General features: G+C 48.1%; 1 protein-coding gene across 5 annotated transcripts in view; it reads right to left on the bottom strand.

Annotated features, from left to right (window-relative positions):
* Positions 1-18594, bottom strand: part of LOC115085947 (oocyte zinc finger protein XlCOF6-like) — a 1095473-nt gene that overhangs the window by 558482 nt on the left and 518397 nt on the right. For 3 of the 5 annotated variants that reach the window (XM_029592502.1, XM_029592499.1, XM_029592501.1), the window contains exon 4: positions 13015-13141. The exons of the other annotated variants lie outside the window; for them this stretch is intronic. In XM_029592502.1, coding sequence (XP_029448362.1) covers positions 13015-13141 — 127 coding nt within the window. The remainder of the gene's footprint in view (positions 1-13014; positions 13142-18594) is intronic. 5 annotated transcript variants of the gene reach the window in all.

Genomic DNA, 18594 nt, shown 5'->3' with positions numbered 1-18594 from the left:
GTATGCTTCTGGCTTTTACTGTCACTATATCTATCTCTTTAGCCACCATGTGATGGTCAGATGTGATCACACCCAACATGACACTACCCAGGAAAAACAATCTTGGTGTCATTTTGGACAATACTAAATCGTTGGGCCACTGTGCAGTGATGGTCAAAAAAGCAAACAGAAAGTTAGGTGTTCTTAGGAAAAGAATGGAAAATAAAACACAGGATATTATAATGCCTCCATACAGATCCATAGTGCAATCTGTATGAATATTGTGTGCTTGGGGAGCATCCACATGCTGCATTCACAAGATTTATGGGTTGTTTTTTTTAAAGAAAGATATAGAAGTATTCATTTCAGAGGACCTGAATGTACTCTGTCATAATCCAGAGTACCTAATCCAGGTCCTGAACTAGCAACTCGAGAAGATAGCAGAGGAGCCATGGGCGCCTCCCTCCATACCTACTGTGAACGAGGAGGAATGTTCTCAAAGGCTGATGCTGTCACCTGTTCAGATGTGGTTCTAGTCAGATACTAGAGTAGGTCTGCTTGGCAGTTTTACTCTGGCCTACGCCTGCGTCTGGGCCTTGCTACCAAGAACGCGACAGAGCTCCGGCTAACCAGCCTTTACCTACAGCTAGTATGACTGGCCTCTGCGACCGCACTCACAAGGAGCACTAGCAGACCCTGAATTAAAGTGCTTTGGCTGTCCTTGAACTGGCATGGGACCAGAAGGGGAGGCTACAGCTCTGTCCTTGAGCTACTGGATGGCTCCCTCTCAAATTCAGTTTTTCGGGGCTGAGCCTCATTACCCCACGATGAGCGGCCTGTGCATCACCACAACAGTCTATCCCACTTTGGGATGAGGGCCAACCAGCTTTTTTCGTTCAATGTAGCAGTAAGCCTACCTGTTGAATTAGCCACTTCCTGGGACAAGTCCGCAAAACATCCCCCTTTTGCATATTTATTTTTATTTATTTATTCCACTTTTTACTCCGCCATTTCCCTATGTTCAAGGCGGATTACAACCTGCAACGTACACAATCTGTTATGCACAAAAATAAAATAACTAAAACAATTACCCCAAACCAATATTAGCTAAAATAACAATTAAAAGAAAACCATAAAAGAAATGTTCTGTTTAATATCTTATGTCTAGAAAAGAACTTCAGTACATGCTAAGCGGAAGGCTTCGAGCTCCTACCATCCCGGCTGCTTTATAGCTGGCCTCTACCCTTAAAAGATGAATTTTAAAAACATTAGTTAGGGGATGTGTGAATAAGTTGGGTTCGCACTCACCAAGCGGATTTTAAAAGCCGCCTGGATACGCGTGTGTTTCCTGCAGCAAGAACATCTCCAAAGTCTTTGGAGATGTTCTTAAGTCTTAAAAAAAAAAAAGGGGCAGGGCATGGCCGTGGTCTGGGCATTTCAGGGTGTGAACCAGAGACGTGAACGTAAATACTTAAGCACCTGGACGTGTGCTATGGGGGAGGTGTAAGTTATAAAATAAAGAAAAATAGGCAGATCTGCGGGGTTTTAAGGGTCAGGGCTAATTGGGTAGCGTGAAGGCTATTAAACTAGGGAGGTCTGGAGGACCTACCCCTTAACTGGATGAACTGGGGACGAACTGGTTTAACTGGCAATAGCATCAGCGCACACTACTTTTAAAAAACCCCCGACTTACGTGGTAGAGGCAGGATTTGCACACACATGCATGCGCCCTCTTAAAATCTGGCATGCATGTGCGCACAGCCAAACTATTTTATAACGTGCGCATGTGTTTTAAAATGGCTGCATCTCTGGACGTGGACAGACACGTGCGCAAATGTGTGCCCATGCGCCAGTTTGAAAGTTACCATCTAAAGGAAGACCTCCAGGGAGGGAGGGAGGGGACTACATTTTGCATTCCCTCTCCCTGCTTCAACTTCCTGGCCAGGGGCAGATTTTATTTTGGATGAGACACCTTTCGATTCACCCTGAGCTACGCAGCAAACTAGCTATTAGCAGGACTGGCTGCAATGCTCTAGTGCCGGTTTACGCACCGCACCCCAGTTTTTTTAACCTGTTACCATAGGAGTAGCAGTGATGTCGGGCACTGAGCCATTTTTTGTGGCCCCTCTGGAATTTGTTGCCAGAGGACATGGATAGTGCAGTTAGTATAGCTGTGTTTAAAAAAGGATTGGATAAGTTCTTGGAGGAGAAGTCCATTACCTCCTATTAAGTTGACTTAGAAAATAGCTACTGCTATTACTAGAAACAGTAACATGGAACAGACTTAGTTTTTGGGTACTTGCCAGGTTCTTATGGCCTGGATTGGCCACTGTTGGAAACAGGATGCTGGGCTTGATGGACCCTTGGTCTGACCCAGTATGGCATTTTCTTATGTTCTTATGTTCTCATCTGGGTACTACCCAGGCCTGATCCTTCTTAATGCTCTCCTGCATGGCCAGATCCTGTCCCTTGTCCTTACCTGTGGGGGCCACTTGCACTGGACCGAGTTATCACTGTGGACCCGGAGGAACCCTCTGCCCAACAGCTGCCTGACTGCTGGAGCTCACTCGTTCTCTGCTTCTTTCTTACATTTTTTTAAAGAAATAAATTTTACTCTGGATGAACAATCCACAATGGTCCAGAGAATGGTGAAATTAGGTCCTTACCCATTAATTTTCTTTCCTTGAGTCCTGCCAGACCAGTCCAGACAAGTGGGATTTGTTCCCCCTACCAGAAGATGGAGGCAGAGGCAAGTTCTTTGTCCTGACATCCCTTCCTATATAGCCTGGTAGAGCAGGGAAGATATCAGTAGTCTCTTGCCCAAGCTGATCCACAAGTTTAATCTGATTTCTAATATCACACACAACCCCCCCCCCCAAAAAAAAAAAAAAAAAGTAAAATGATGGTCACAAAATAAAAAGGACCCAATGCGTTTGAGCATGACCTCTGCTCCTCCTTCCCCCGCCTGTATTTTCTTCCTGGGAAAAGGCTCTCTCTATCTTTTCTGCTTATTCATATCTATATATCTATATTTATATATATATTTTAAATCACTGAACTCCCCTTGGAGGGGGGCTCTGGATTTGTCTGGCAGGACTCAAGGCTAGAAAATTAGCAGGTAAGTAGTACATTTGTCCGATTTCGTTCCAATTACATTGACTTCTGGAGCAGCGAATAAAATGTAAGATCTTGGTTTTCATTTTCAAAGTTATTATACATACTGCGCCCTCCTCATTTGTCTGAAATTTTGACTTTATATCATCCGACTAGAACTGTGTCCAAATAATGATATTTTATTAGTTGTGTTGTGTGCCGTGGCCGCAACCCCCTACCTGAGCCGCGGTGTTGGGCCGCCGCGGCAGCACCCGGGAATCCAGCCCACTCGTCCCTGCACCTCGCCGGACCTTCCCGCAGTGAGTACAGACGGGGGAGACATCCCAAGCCCCCCCTTGCGGCGTCGGGCCGCTCTACTGGGCTTCCGGGATCCAAGATGGCCACCTCCTCCTTAGGCACGAGGCCGCGCCTCCTGTGTTGATTTAAAGGGGCCTCGTCCTCCTTATTGCTTGCACCTGCTCCTAATAGACTAGACCAGGGGAAGTATAAAAGGAGACTTCCTCTGCTCACTCTTTGACTTGGCAACTCGTTGCTACAAGTCTGCTTGCTTTGGTGAGCCTTCTGGTGCCTCTGGTTCCTGATTCCTGGTTCCTGCGTCTTCTCGGTGATTCCTCGGTGTGTGACTTCGGACTGGCAAGTGGTGATTCCTCGGTGTGTGACTTTGGACTGGCAAGCGGCGATCCTCTGGTTCTCGATCTCGGACTTCTTCGGGACCTCCGTCTTCAAGAGCCCACCTAAGTCCCAGCGGCCCGGGTCCCTACGGGCTCCTCCCGGGGGGGGGGGACCACGGGCTTTCAGTGGCGAAGATCCAGTTGGCCCTTGCACCGACCTCACGCCTCCTCGACCTCTCAAAGGTCCACCTAAGTCCCAGCGGCCCGGATCCCTACAGGCTCCTCCCGGGGGGGCCGTGGGCTTCCAGTGGCGAAAATCCAGTTGGCTCTGCTCCGATGTCACGTCTCTTTGTCCTCTCAATGGCCGCCTCAGTCTTCAATGCCGAAGGGCCAGCCAGTTCCACCTTTTGTTCCACCTTGCCATCTGACGGGGGAACCTAAGGAGCCATCTCCTAAGGTGAATCACCTCCCATCGGTCCAAGGGTTCACGAATCTCCTGATCATAACAAGTTGTTCCATCCTTGAAAGAAAATCATTTGGTTAAGACTCAAGCGTGAGCTCTCTCAATCATTGGTCCTGTTTTGATTTTATAGTCTTTATTTTCAAAATTTTTCAAAATTACAAGTCAAAAAAATTGACATTGGATGTAAACAAAAGGAAAAAATAAAACACTTCAAAAAGGAAATATACTGAAAAACATAACTATCATCCACATGAGGTCTCAATTGGATTGATTATAAAGAGATTTTAAAGGAAAAGGTGGCACAAGAGCACATATACTAACTCGCTACAATGTTAACACAAAAGGACTACATAACCTATGGTCTTTCTTGATTTGAAGAAACTCTTCTAACAGGTCAGGGTTGAAGAAAAAATATTAATACCTAGTTTAACAAGACATTTGCAGGGAAATTGGAGAAGAAATGAAGCTCCCAAATCAACTACACATTGCCTTTTAGATAAAAAGGCTTTCCGTCTCAGTTGGGTCTCTTTAGCAACATCAGGAAATAATGCCACTTGTTGGCCGAGAAAACACTTTTCAGATGCACGAAAAAAACATTTTCATAGTCCATATGAGATCAAGGTCCATAGCAAAAGCAACAAGAAAATTAGCAGTACCCTGAATTTCTATCTGGGACTCTTGCAATCTAGCAGTTAAATTCTCAAGAACATTAGATCAATTAGGCGGAGAGATAGCGGGGATACCTTGTCTAGAAGGCAAGTAATAGGCCTTAGTAATAAGGCTTGAGGAACTTTAAGAACATCTACAAAACCTTTCCTAGGCAATTCAATTGGAGAAGCTACTAAAGACTTAGGAAAATTAAGTATCCTCAAGTTTCATTTCCTAGAATTATTTTCCATGCCTCTAATCTACACTGAATATAATCCTGACCCTTAATCAGAGCCAGATTACATTTGCCCAAAGACTATGTTTTTCTTTAGAAGATATTCGATCCATATTACATAGAAACATAGAAAAGAACAGCAGAAAAGGACCAAACGGTTCATCCAGTCTGCCCAGCAAGCTTTATGGTAGCATCTGCTGCGCCATACAAGTCATCCCCTTACTTTCCCAAACCGTCAAAGTCAGGGCCCTTGTTGGTTGCTATCTGAGTCCAATTCCCTTTACCTCTTGCCACTGAAGCAGAGAGCATGTTGGAGTTGCATCCAAAGTATCAGGCATGTTTTTTAAGGGTAGTAACCACCACATCAGCAAGTTACGCCCATGCTTATTTGTTTTCCAAGACCGTAAATCCAATGTCTTAATCATTTAATTGGGCACAACTTTATTTTCAACTTGACCAACCAATGAACTAACATTATCAAACTAAGTACCAGAGACTGTTCCAAACCCTGGATAGCAGTTCAAAGTGTTTCCAATGTGATCTATGCAGGTCTCTCGAAAGCTGTTGCCGCAGGAATAATTTCTGCAACTGGAGCCACCAAAGTCTCATTGGTGTTCCTAACAAGTTCAAGACATTCCAGCAAAGCAGGTTCCCCCCTTCACTGGAGGGGAAATCTGAGCACTATTAGGCTGAGAAAGTACCTCCAGGGATGCTGCTGAAACCCCAGAGTTCAAAATAGGTGGTGAGCGAGGGTCAGGGCTGAGGGAGATGGAGTTCCCAGAAGAAGCGGCAGAGTAGCCATGCCAAGCTGATTTAGCCCTGACGGAGTTCTTGCGCCTAGTGGCCATATAAACCCCTCTATAGTTGACTGAGTTAAAGAAGAGAGGGTATCGTAGGCTTTGGTGGGGGAAAGCGAACAGAACCTTTTCTTTTCTTCCCCATCTGGTCCAGAGTGGAGAATGAAAAAAACTTTGGCCTTGTTTTATGGAACCCTTGCCCCATGAACTGTATTTAAGTACTGATATTAAATTGTATCATAAGCAGCTTAAAGCTGTTTTTTTGTTGAGGCCTTTGGCACAAATTAATTAATGTAATAGTAGCACATTTAGCCTATTTTACGTATGTTTTTTGTTTGTTTTCTTCTATTTTTTGTTTTTATATTTTTTTTACACTTTTTTGTAAACCATTTTGATCAATACACTTGTAAAGGCGGTATAATAAACATTTTTAAATAAATAGTGTTTCTGATGAGATATGTTAGATTGTACTAAGTGGTTTACAATCTATTTGTTTAAGTGTTATAGAATTTTTAAAAATAAAATAAATAAATCCTGTCAGACCAATTCAAACAAGTGGGATGTACCTATCTCGTGCAGGAGATACCCAAAGCTGTCTCCAGGACTCTCATGGCAAACTCAGTTTCCTTCTTTACCTGAAGATTCAACCCATATGTCGTAAAGGTGTGTAGTGACACCCATGTGGCCGCCATTCAAATTTCCACTGGAGCTCTCTTTCTATATTCCGCCCAGGTTGCTGCCTGTGCCCTAGTGGAGTGTGCCATTAGTCTCTCCAGGAGTATCTTACCTTTCATCAAGTAGACTGTTGCTATTGCTTGCTTAATCCAGAAAGCAATAGAGGCCTTAGAGACCACTTCCCCGTTGCGACCTCCTTCAAATAATATGAATAGTCTATATAACTTCCGGAACATAGTTGTTACCTTCAAGTATGTCAAGAAAGGCTTTTGTATGTCTAGAAAGTGGAGCTCCCTCTTCTTACCTAGGCATTCTGACTTCCAGGCAAAAAATAACCTGATTCAGGTGAAACTCTGACACCACTTTTGGCAAAAATAATGGTACTGGCCTAATTGTTACCTGGACATCCAAACGATAACGTCTGGCGCATGTGTGCAATGACTTCCAAGTAGCCGCCCTACAAATCTCTTGCAACAACACTTGCTGACATTCGGCCCAGGATGCCGCTTGCGATCGAGTAGAGTGAGCTCTCAATCCCTCAGGAACAGTGCGAACCTGACATAAGTACAAAGTACCTATTGCTTCTTTCAGCCACCGCGCTATGGTGAATTTTGAAGTCTTGTGTCCCTTCTTTGCACCACTCCATAGCACACAAAGAGGATCTGATAGCCGAAAACTATTAGTGACTTTAAGATAATGCAGCAAGGCCTATTTCACATCCAAAAGCCTTAACTCTCTCACGTGAGGCGCAGTTGTGTCCAGAGTTGGAAAAGCCTGTAGTTCCACTCACTGATTCAAATGAAAAGATGATACCACCTTTGGAAGAAAAGAAGGAACTGTACGCAAAGAGACTCAGTCATCCTTAGTCCTAAGAAAAGGATCCCAGCATGATAGAGCCTGTAGCTCCGAAATTCTCCTAGTGGAACAAATTGCCACCAAGAAAACAACCTTTAATGTAAGATCCTTCATAGTTGCCCTTCGGATTGGTTCATACAGAGCCATACACAATCCCCTGAGAACCAAGTTAAGGCTCCAAGGGGGACACAACTTCGGCAATGGAAGCCGCAAATGCTTCACCCCCCCTCCCCCGGAGAAAATGCACCACATCCGGATGAGCAGCTAATGTTGCTCCATGCACCTTGCCTCTAAGGCAGCCCAATGCCGCCATATGGACTCTGAGGGAGTTAAAAGCCAAACCCTTCACCAACCCTCACTGTAAGAAGGTCAAAATGTGCATGACAGATGCTGAAGTAGGTTCAACGCCCTGCTCTGCGCAACACATCTCAAAGACTCTCCACACCCCACATAGGCCAAGGATGTTAAAGTCTTCTTAGCTTGCAGCAGAGTAGAAATTACATTGTCAGGATATCCTTTGCACCTCAGACACTTCCTCTCAAAAGCCAAGCTGCAAGACAGAAGCAAGCATACTGATCTGAAAATATGGGACTTTGATGCAGGAGATTGGGAAGATGAGCGAGATGCAGCGGACTGTCCACCGCGAGATTGATCAAATCTGCAAACCATGGCCATCGAGGCCACTCCTGGATGAATCTCTATTCGTCTCAAAACTTTGCCCACCGGTGGTCACGGCAGAAAAACGTACAGGAGAACCCCTTGTGGCCATGGGAGTTCTAAGGCGTCGACTCCTTCCACTCTGTGTTCCCTTCTACGACTGAAGAAGCATGGAGCCTTGGAATTTCTTTGAGTTGCCATCAAGTCTAAGCAGGGGATGCCTCATTTGCGATGGATAAGCCCCATCACCTCCTCCGACAAATCCCACACCCCGGGATTCAGCTAATGCAGACTGAGAAAATCTGCTTGAATATTGTCTATTCTGGCTATGTGCGAGGCCGCCAACAACTCCAGATTTCATTCTGCCCAGTGAATTAACTCCTGGGCCTCCTGAGCCACTGCCCAACTCTTGGTTACCACCCTGTTGGTTGATGTAAGCCACCGATGTCGCATTGTCCAATAAAATTCTTACCGGTCATCCTCATAAGAGAGGCAGAAAGGCATGCAACATGAGGCACACTGCTCTCATCTCTAACTGACTGATAGACCATGACGCCTCTTCCGGCAACCACTGGTCCTGCACCGACCGATTCTGGCACACAGTTCCCCAACCAGAGAGACTGGCATTGGTTGTGATCACCATCCAATTTGGAACCTCCAAGAGTACACCCCAACCCAAGTAGTCCCGACCAAGCCACCATGAAAAGACTTGACCTGGCCACTTCCGTAAGAGGCAATGGTAGATGAAACTGTTCCGCTAATGGATCCCATCGGGAAAGCAACACACTAGGCAGTGGCCTGATGCAAGCAAACACCTATGGAACCAATTCCAACATAGAAGCCATGGAGCCGAGAACTTGTAGGTAATCCCACACCCTGGGAACTGCACTCTCCAACAAGTTGCGAACCTGCCACTGCAGCTTTTCAATCCTTTCCTTGGTGAGAAATACTCTCCTGATCTTGGTGTCGAAACACGCCCCCAGGAACTCCATCACCTAAGAAGGGGTTAGCTGACTCTTTGACAGATTCGCAACCCAACCCAGGTACCATAAACGCTGCAGTAGCACTGCCACTGCCTGTCCGCAAAGGACCTCTGTCTTGCCCGAATAAGCCAATTGTCCAGATATGGGTGATTAGGATGCCCTCCTTCCGGAGAGCCGCCGTCACCACAACCATCACCTTGGTGAAGGTTCTTGGGGCCGTTGCCAAAACGAAGGGTATGGCGCAAAACTGAAAATGTGTCCCAAGAATCATTAACCTCAGAAATCTTTGATGATCTGGCCGGATTGCTATGTGCAAGTAACTTCAGTCAAATCTAGAGAGGCCAAAACTCTCCTTTGCGCACCACTGCAATCACTGAACATAGGGTCTCCATCCAAAAGCGAGGAACTTTGAAAGCCATGTTCACCTTCTTCAGATTCAAGATTGGGCGGAAAGTCCCTCCTTTCTTTGGGACCACAAAATAAATGGATTACCTTCCCATTCCCCACTCCCCCATGGGTACGAGGACGATGGCTCCCAGCATCTATAAACAGTTGATGTTCTCCTGAACCACCTGCCTTTTGTTTGCGTATGCTCAAAGAAACACCATGAACGAGTCCTTTAACTGGCAAGCAAACTCTAAAGCGTAATCTTGTTTTATTATACTTAGGACCCATTGGTCCGATGTGATCTTGGCCCACTCCTCAAAGAAGAGAGTCAACCGACCCCTATGGCTGGCACTGAGGAGTGGACCGGCCTCAATTCATTGGGCGGACTTGGATCTTGCCGTTCCTTGGCCGGAACCATCTCTGGCTGGCTTTTGGCCTCGAAAGGTCTGGTTCCAGAACTGCTGCCTCCCAGTGCCTTCTCTCTGGGCTCCTCCTGAAGCCCGACTCTGCCCAAACCGCTGATTCACCCGAAAGCGAGGCTATGTGGAGAAGGAACCTTTGCTACCCTTTGGCTTATCCTCCGGCAAATTATGTCCTTTATTCTCACCCAAATGCTTCATGAGCTCCTCTAAGTCCTCTTCAAAAAGCAGTTTCCCCTTAAAGGGTAACGCCCCTAGCTGATACTTAGACCAAACGTCCACCGACCAGTTCTCAACCAAAAAGAGAATATTGTTCAGCTGAAGGTGCCCTCCCTGGAAAGCTTATGCTTTGTTTAGCAGTAGGTGCCTACCTGAAGAGCTTATGCTGGAAATGTATTTCCTTCCTTGGAATGAAGTGGGATAAACTCTCACTTGGGTGACCAATATATTTCTATTGTTGTGCCCAGTGTGGTAGAAGCAGCTAGACATTACCACAGGGGCACAGTAATAGAACAACATTGGCCAACAGAAATGCAAGTTTACTTTTACTCCACCTCAGACTCAGAAGTGAAATTTCCAGCATTGTGCCAGCTGAAACAATTTCAATTTTTCCCAGCCATACATCTCACCCCCCATCACCCCACCCATGCAGGCGTGCTCCTTCTCCACTTGCCTTTCTTTCTCCTACCCCTCTCCTTTCCCTCCTTCCCTTCCACTTTCCTTTCTTCCCCTCTCTCTCTTTCTCTCATCTTCTCACCCCTTACCAAAGTGACCTTGCATGTCAGATTGGGCCCAAGTCAGGATGCACAGTGCCCGCCTCACGTGCCACATCACTGTATCGCAGTGCCAGTGCATACTGTTCAGCTGTAGGTGCCTACCCCACTGTGGCAAGGCATGGCAGGTGTCTTCCCTAAATGTAAGCTCTCTGGGGCAGACACCAACAGCTGAATATTAGGCACAGGGCACAATGGCTGGCATGCTACATTGGCCCTGTGCCTTCTGAGTTGGGCACAGTTTCGCATGCAAGGCCATTTTGGCAAGGCAAGCCAAGTGAAATGAAAGAGTAAAGTTTCTGGAGAGGCACCTACAACCAAACAATTTGTACAGGTGCCCACCCCAGATTGCTTACCCTTTGATTTAACCAGGCCTGCTTTGCCTAAGTCGGGATGCACAGCACCAGTCTTGCATGCAAGGTCATTTTGGTCACACTCCTCCTTACTGAAAGCACTTTTTAAAGCACTTTTCCAACACTTTTCTGCATTAGTGTGGATTTTCAGGTTAACTCACATTTTAGCAGATTTTTTTTTTAACTGTTTTATTTATTTATTTGTTGTTTTTTTTTTTAACTCCTGCTCATTTTGCCCCCCCCCCCCCCCCATTTTTTACCATGCACATTAAGTGAAACCCATGCTAAAATGTAACTTCTGTTTTAGTGCAGGTTTTATTACAGCAATCCCTTAATATGTATCTCCTAGAAGAAAGGCAAGGCAGGAAGCATATGAAACAGAATGAAAGGCATTAATGCACAGGAAGCCAAGCTTTTTTTTTCTAAAGAATGGAAGCCGTAGAAGCAGGGGTCAGAATATGAAACTCAAAGGAGATAGATTCAGCAACAATGTCAGGAGGAATGTTTTTCACGGAGTGGGTGATGGATGCCTGGCATCCCATCCTGGAGGAGGTAGCAATGGCAAGGATATTTATTTATTTAATTTATATTCCACCTTTCAAGCGGATTACACTGAGGGACTGTAGGTATTTTCCTATCCACAGAGGACTTACAATCTTAGGCCTAGATTCACAAAGCCGCAATATTTTATTGCAGGGGGCATGCAAATGATGGGGCTGCCACCTGCCAGCTCTCCCAAAATTACTTGGTGGGCTAGTGGTCCCCACCCTGGATCCCCCCTGACACCCCATTACCTTTAAAATAATCATTGTTGGCCAGTGAGAAGGCTCGGGGCGCCCCCTGATCCTGGGCCCAATCGGTGCCATCTTCCAAAATGGAGCCAACGACCTTGGCTCTACCACATGGAACCATTTTCCACTTGGGTCAAGGCAAAGGCCAGTTGGCACCGTTTTGAAGTGGCACACTTCTGGGTTGGGGTTAGGGGGCGCTCCGGTCCACCAATGATTATTTTAAAGGTAAGTGGATCTTGAGGGGGTGGGAGGGGGGGGGGGAGATTGGGGTGAAGGCCACTAACCGACCAGTTAATTTTTGGAGGGTTGAGGAGGCCCTACCAGCCTATATTTGTATTTGGGAAGGGGGGTTCAGATGTGGAGAGCAGCTCTTGGACCCTAGGGCTGGGGTTTTGCCAAGCAGTGGATTTTTTTCTATTTTAAAAGCTTTTTTTTGCAAGGCCATCTCAAATGGTGGAGTTGGGCTGAGCAGGGAGTCCAGTAAGACCCCGGTGACTTTTTAAAAACTGGGGGGGGGGGGGGAGGGAATCATGTTAGGCCACATGGATCTTTAACTCTAACACAAGAGCAATGGGACCCACGCAGTAGAAAAGCATTTCTAGCAAAGATGTAGATAGAAATTATTCAGTCACATTATTTTAAGTCAGCCACATTATTTTATTTACATAGAATTGGGTATGCATGAGTTGCTTTGCATGGATTTGCAAAATTGCCTGGCATTTGCATGCATTAAAGCAGCTCAATGTAAAAGGATTGGATTTCACGCACCAATATTGCATATCGCCGTGATTAGGACTATATCGCATGATGTATGCGGTTTAACACGCTTTATAGCCCTATCACAGCTTGATAAGTCTCCCTATAAGTTTGCATCTGAGGCAATAGAGGGTAAAGTGACTTACCCAATGACACAAGAAGCAGCAGTGGGATTTGAACCTTAGCTCACAGTTCACTGCTCTCACTATAGTGGTAGTCTTGAAGAAAGCATGGGATAAATATAGAGGATGGTAATGAGGGAACTGCGCATCCTTCACTGAGTGACTGTTACAGTCCAGGGCAGCAGTGATAAGGCAGCACTGTGCTTCCTGGGCGGTCTGGGGAAACCTGCACGGAGCAGCAGTTGCAGCTCTCGGGGGACAGAGTGGGATTGGGTTCTGGATCTACTTTGAGTAAATGCACATAAAATCACTGTTGGGCATTCTGAATGGGCCTTTTGGTCTTTATCTGCCATCATTTAGTATGTTACTATGTTACTAAGTAAAATTCTCCCTTACCCAGAGAGATGAGGGTCTGATAATTCTCCCTCATCACATCCTTGTAAAGCTCCTTCTGCTGTTCTTCTAAATCCTCCCACTCCTCCTGGGAGAAATAGACGGCGATGTCCTCGAAGGTTAATGGGACCTGAAACACAAACCCTTCCACACTCAGCACCTTCTGCATCTCGTCCATCAAGAGACCTCCCAGCGCTGGGGCTCAGCAGGGCAGGGAGAATTTTGCATGTGTTTGTAAGTTACAGGGAGGTAACAGAGTCACTATTCTGATCTCACACGCTCCATGGCAGCAGCAGCACCACCACCAGACACTGAGCAGCAACCAAAGAGAGATCTCCCAGAGAGACTTAAGAACAACTGGTGCTGCTGCGAGGTGCATACATCTTATCCCAGAAAAGTCAAAACAGCCAAAACAATAATTAACTCATCTTTTAAAAAAGGCAATGAAATCCCTCATTACAAAGCACTGCTTACAAACAGGCAGATTCAGTAAAGTCCACGGGAGAGCGGACGAATGCCCGCTCTCCCAGCACGCGCACCGGCCACTCGCCGGTGCGCGCGATTCAGTATTCAAATTAGGTGGTGCAGTAGAAATGGGCAAAAGGAGGCGCTAGGGACACTAGGGCGACCATAGCGCCTCCTTTTAGCCCGGAGTGGCGGCTGTCAGCGGGTTTGACAGCCGACGCTCAATTTTGCCAACGTTGGTTCTTGAGCCCGCTGACAGCCACGGACTTGGAAACCGGACGCCGGCAAAATTGAGCGTCCGGTTTTTGGCCCGACAGCCGCGGGCCAATTTTAATTTTTTTTTCTTGTTTTTTTACTTTTTTTACTCTTCGGGACCTCCGACTTAATATTGCCATGATATTAAGTCGGAGGGTGCACAGAAAAGCAGTTTTTACTGATTTTCTGTGCACTTTCCTGGTGCCGACAAAAACTAGCGCCTACCTTTGGGTAGGCGCTAATTTCTTAAAGTAAAATGTGCGACTTGGCTGCACATTTTACTTACTGTATCGCGCGAGCATACCTAATTGCGGCATCTGTTGAGGGCGCTATTAGGTGCCGCTGGTTGGACGCGCGTTTTCCGCCCCTTACTGAATAAGGGGTAAGGGAAAATGCGCGTCCAAGGCCAGGCTAACAGTGCGCTCCGTCGGAGCGCACTGTACTGTATCGGCCTGAAAATGCAGTCTGCAGCTGTAATTCCAGGCGTCGGACTTACTTACCTAAGGGTAGAATCAGGGAGAGAAGATATATCTTCTAGGCCAGGGCTTCCCAAACTTTTAGCCAATGTGACCTCATGCAATGGTCTTGAAAATTCACACGACCCCAGAGGACAATCAAAGGAAAATTAGTTTCTTACCTGATAATTTTCGTTCCTGTAGTACCAAGGATCAGTCCAGGACACCTGGGTTGTGACTCCGCACCAGTAGATGGAGACAGATTAAAACTTGTGGGCGGAGCCATATATAAGCCCCTGTGCCAGTCACAGCCCCTCAGTCATACGTAATGTCAAAGTAGAAAAATCCAAAAGCCAACATAGCTAACCATAGAAACTTACTAAGTAAAATAACTCCAACACCCCTACAGGAAAACAGACTCTCCAACCGGGAGAGCGAACAAAAGAAGGGGTCAGCGTATTAAAAAACAACAATGAGCGGACTCTCCATTACTATAGCGCCACACTGCGGGTGGGATCCTGGACTGATCCTTGGTACTACAGGAACGAAAATTATCAGGTAAGAAACTAATTTTCCTTTCCCTGTACGTACCAGGATCAGTCCAGGACACCTGGGATGTACCAGAGCTAAGTTATCGAGGGTGGGAAGCAGAGAGTCCCGCTCGGAGTACCCTCTCTCCAAATCCCCCAGCATCAGTAGCTTGAACATCCAATCGGTAATGTTTAATGAAGGTATGCAACGATTTCCAGGTAGCCGCCCTGCAAATCTCTTGAGGCGAAACCTGAGAAGATTCCACCCAGGACGCCGCATGAGATCTTGTCGAATGAGCTCGAAGACCCACTGGCGGTGTTTTACCGCGCAGAATGTACGCGGAACCAATGGCCTCCTTGAGCCAACGGGCGATCGTTGTGCGGGACGCCGCAGAACCTTTCTTCGGACCCGACGTCAACACAAACAGATGATCTGTTAAACGAAAAGAATTTGTGACGTCTAGATAGCGAAGAAGAGACCTTCGCACATCTAGTTTTCTCAAATCCCTCAACTTCGGGTTGGAAGAATCACCAACCGCGAAAGCGGGAAGTTCAATCGATTGATTCAAATGAAAAGCCGATACGACCTTAGGCAAGAAAGAGGGAACGGTCCGCAAGGAAACCCCTGAATCGGAAAAGCGCAAAAAGGGCTCTCTGCAGGATAGAGCTTGCAACTCAGAAATCCGGCGAGCCGAAGCAATGGCTACCAAGAATACAGTCTTTAACGTGAGATCTTTGATCGTAGAATGCTTCAGAGGCTCAAAAGGAGCTGAGCATAAGGACGAGAGCACCCAGTTGAGGTTCCAAGAAGGACAAGGGAGCCGCAAAGGAGGACGGAGGTGTTTCGCCCCCCGAAGGAAACGGGAGATATCCGGGTGGAGAGCCAGGGAGACTCCCCGAATCTTACCACGCAAACAACCAAGCGCCGCGACTTGGACCCGTAGGGAACTGCACGCTAAGCCTTTGGCCAGCCCAGCCTGGAGAAAAGCCAAAATATCGGGAATAGCAGCGGAAGTGGGACTAAGACCCCGCTCCACGCACCACTCCTCAAAGACTACCCAGACTCGAACATAAGCCAGAGACGTGGATTGTTTTCTGGATCTCAGCAACGTAGCAACTACCGCGTCCGAGTAACCTTTTTGCTTCAACCGATACCTCTCAAAAGCCATGCCGCGAGACAGTAGTGATCCGCATCCTCCAAACAGACGGGACCCTGACGAAGGAGCCCCGGAAACCCCTGTAGACGAAGGGGTGCCGCCACCGACAACTGGACCAGGTCCGCAAACCACGGACGGCGCGGCCACTCCGGCGCCACCATGATCACGTTGGACGGGTGCAATTCTATGCGCCGCAGTATCTTGCCGATCATGGGCCATGGTGGGAACACATACAGTAGCACCTCCGCCGGCCAGGGAAGTGCTAACGCGTCGACCCCTTCTGCTCCTCTTTCTCGGCGTCGACTGAAAAATCTCGGAGCCTTTGCGTTGTTCCACGTGGCCATGAGATCCATGTGGGGCGTTCCCCAAGTCCTGCAAATGAGAAGAAACGCTTCTTCCGCTAGCTCCCACTCTCCGGGATCCAGGTGGTGTCGGCTGAGGAAGTCCGCCTGGACATTGTCGGCTCCTGCTATGTGAGACGCAGCGAGATCGCTGAGATGCCGCTCTGCCCAGGCCATCAAGGAACATGCTTCCTCCGCTACTTGAGGACTTTTCGTCCCTCCCTGGCGATTGATGTAAGCCACGGTGGTCGCGTTGTCCGACAATACTCGGATTGCCTTTCCTCGTACAAGGGGTAGAAAAGCTTGCAATGCCAAACGGACCGCCCTGAACTCTAGGCGGTTGATAGACCACCGGGTCTGATCTTCTGACCATAGACCCTGAACCGATTTCTCTTGGCAAACTGCACCCCAACCGGAAAGACTGGCATCCGTGGTCACCACTGTCCAGTTGGGAAGAAGAAGAGATACTCCACAGGAGAGATGTTTGGAATCCAGCCACCAGCCCAGGCTGGAGCGCACCTGATTCTCGAGAGGCAGTGGAAGATAATATTCCTCTGAGATCGGTTTCCAGCGGGACAACAATGAAGACTGCAGTGGCCGCAGGTGAGCGAACGCCCAAGGGACTAACGCCAGCGTTGAGGCCATAGATCCGAGAACTGTCAGGTAATCGCAGACTCGCGGACGGTGTTGAGACAAAAGTCGTCGTACCTGAGACTGTAGTTTGCATATCCGATCCTGAGAGAGAATCACTCTGCCCCGTTTTGTGTCGAAAACGGCTCCAAGGTACTCCAAGGACTGAGTGGGTTCCAGATGACTCTTGTTGTAGTTGACCACCCAGCCGAGGGACTGCAAGAATTGTAGCACCCTGGATACCGCTTGCCGACACAGGCTCTCTGACTTCGCCCGAATCAGCCAGTCGTCGAGGTAAGGGTGAACCAGTAGGCCTTCCCGACGTAAGTGCGCCGCCACTACCACCATCACTTTCGTGAATGTCCGAGGCGCTGTCGCCAGGCCGAACGGAAGAGCCCGGAACTGGAAGTGTCTGCCCAGAATGCAAAACCGCAGAAACCGCTGGAAGGCTGGCTGGATGCCCACATGAAGGTATGCTTCTGTGAGATCTAGTGACGCAAGGAATTCGCCTGGCCGCACTGACGCGATCACCGAACGAATGGTTTCCATCTTGAAGTGAGGGACCCGAAGACATCTGTTGACTCCTTTCAGATCCAGTATGGGTCGGAAAGTGCCGTCCTTCTTGGGAACTATGAAGTAAATGGAGTACCGGCCCTTGCCGTACTGATCGGCCGGAACTGGAGAGATGGCCCCCAAGCTTTCTAGTCTTCGGATGGTGTCTAGCACTGCCGCCTTCTTCTTGGGATCCTTGCAAGGCGAGACCAGGAACTTGTCCGCTGGGATGCGAGCAAAATCTAACTCGTAACCGTGTCTTATCACGTCGAGGACCCACTGATCCGACGTCATGCTGGCCCATACCTCGAGAAATAAGGATAGACGCGCCCCCACGTTTGGGACAGCGTGCTGAGGGCGCGACGAGGAATGGGCCGGCCGAACTTCATTGCGAAGGTTTGGAACCCGTACCCGACGGGGCTCCTCCTTGCCTGCCAAAGCGTTTGCCCCGAAAGGAGTGCTGCCAGTGAGTGTTTCGAGAAGAGGCCGGCCTGTACGAAGGTCCGGTGGATCTTTGCGGCCTGGACTTCCGGGGACCCCGGAAACGGGCTCTGCCAGAAAACGAAGAGCGCGACCGGGTCCTATCCTCTGGCAGCCTAAACACTCGGTTCTCACCCAGGGAAACCATCAAGTCATCTAATTCCTTACCAAACAGCAATTTCCCTTTGAAGGGCAATGCCCCGAGGTGAGCCTTGGACAAACCATCCGCCGCCCAGTTGCGCAGCCAAAGGAGGCGGCGTGCCGACACCGCTGCCACCATGGATCTAGCTGAAGTGCGTAGAAGATCATGGAGCGCATCGGCCCCATATGCGATAGCTGCTTCCAACCTATCTGCTTGGGAAGCCTCCTCCGGAGAGAGATCTGCATTCGCCTGCAGTACCTGGGCCCAGCGCAGACTAGCTCGCATAGCGAAGTTCGTGCAAATGGCAGCTCGAACTCCCAAGGCGGAAACCTCAAAAATCTTTTTGAGCTGTACCTCCAACTTTCGGTCTTGAATATCCCGGAGGGCCGTCGCTCCCGTGACAGGGATGGTAGACCTCTTCGTGACAGCGGACACCGCCGAATCCACTTTTGGAAGTCGGAGGAGCTCCAGCGCCTCCTCCGGTAAAGGATAGAGTTTATCCATGGCCTTGCTGACTTTCAAACCTAACTCCGGAGTATCCCATTCCTTGAAAAGGATATCGGTGGACGAGAAATG

The sequence above is a fragment of the Rhinatrema bivittatum genome, chromosome 2, assembly GCF_901001135.1.
Source record: "Rhinatrema bivittatum chromosome 2, aRhiBiv1.1, whole genome shotgun sequence".
Classification (NCBI taxonomy): Eukaryota; Metazoa; Chordata; class Amphibia; order Gymnophiona; family Rhinatrematidae; genus Rhinatrema; species Rhinatrema bivittatum.
Note: the sequence above shows the minus strand (reverse complement) of the source record. Positions and strands in the feature narration are given on the sequence as shown.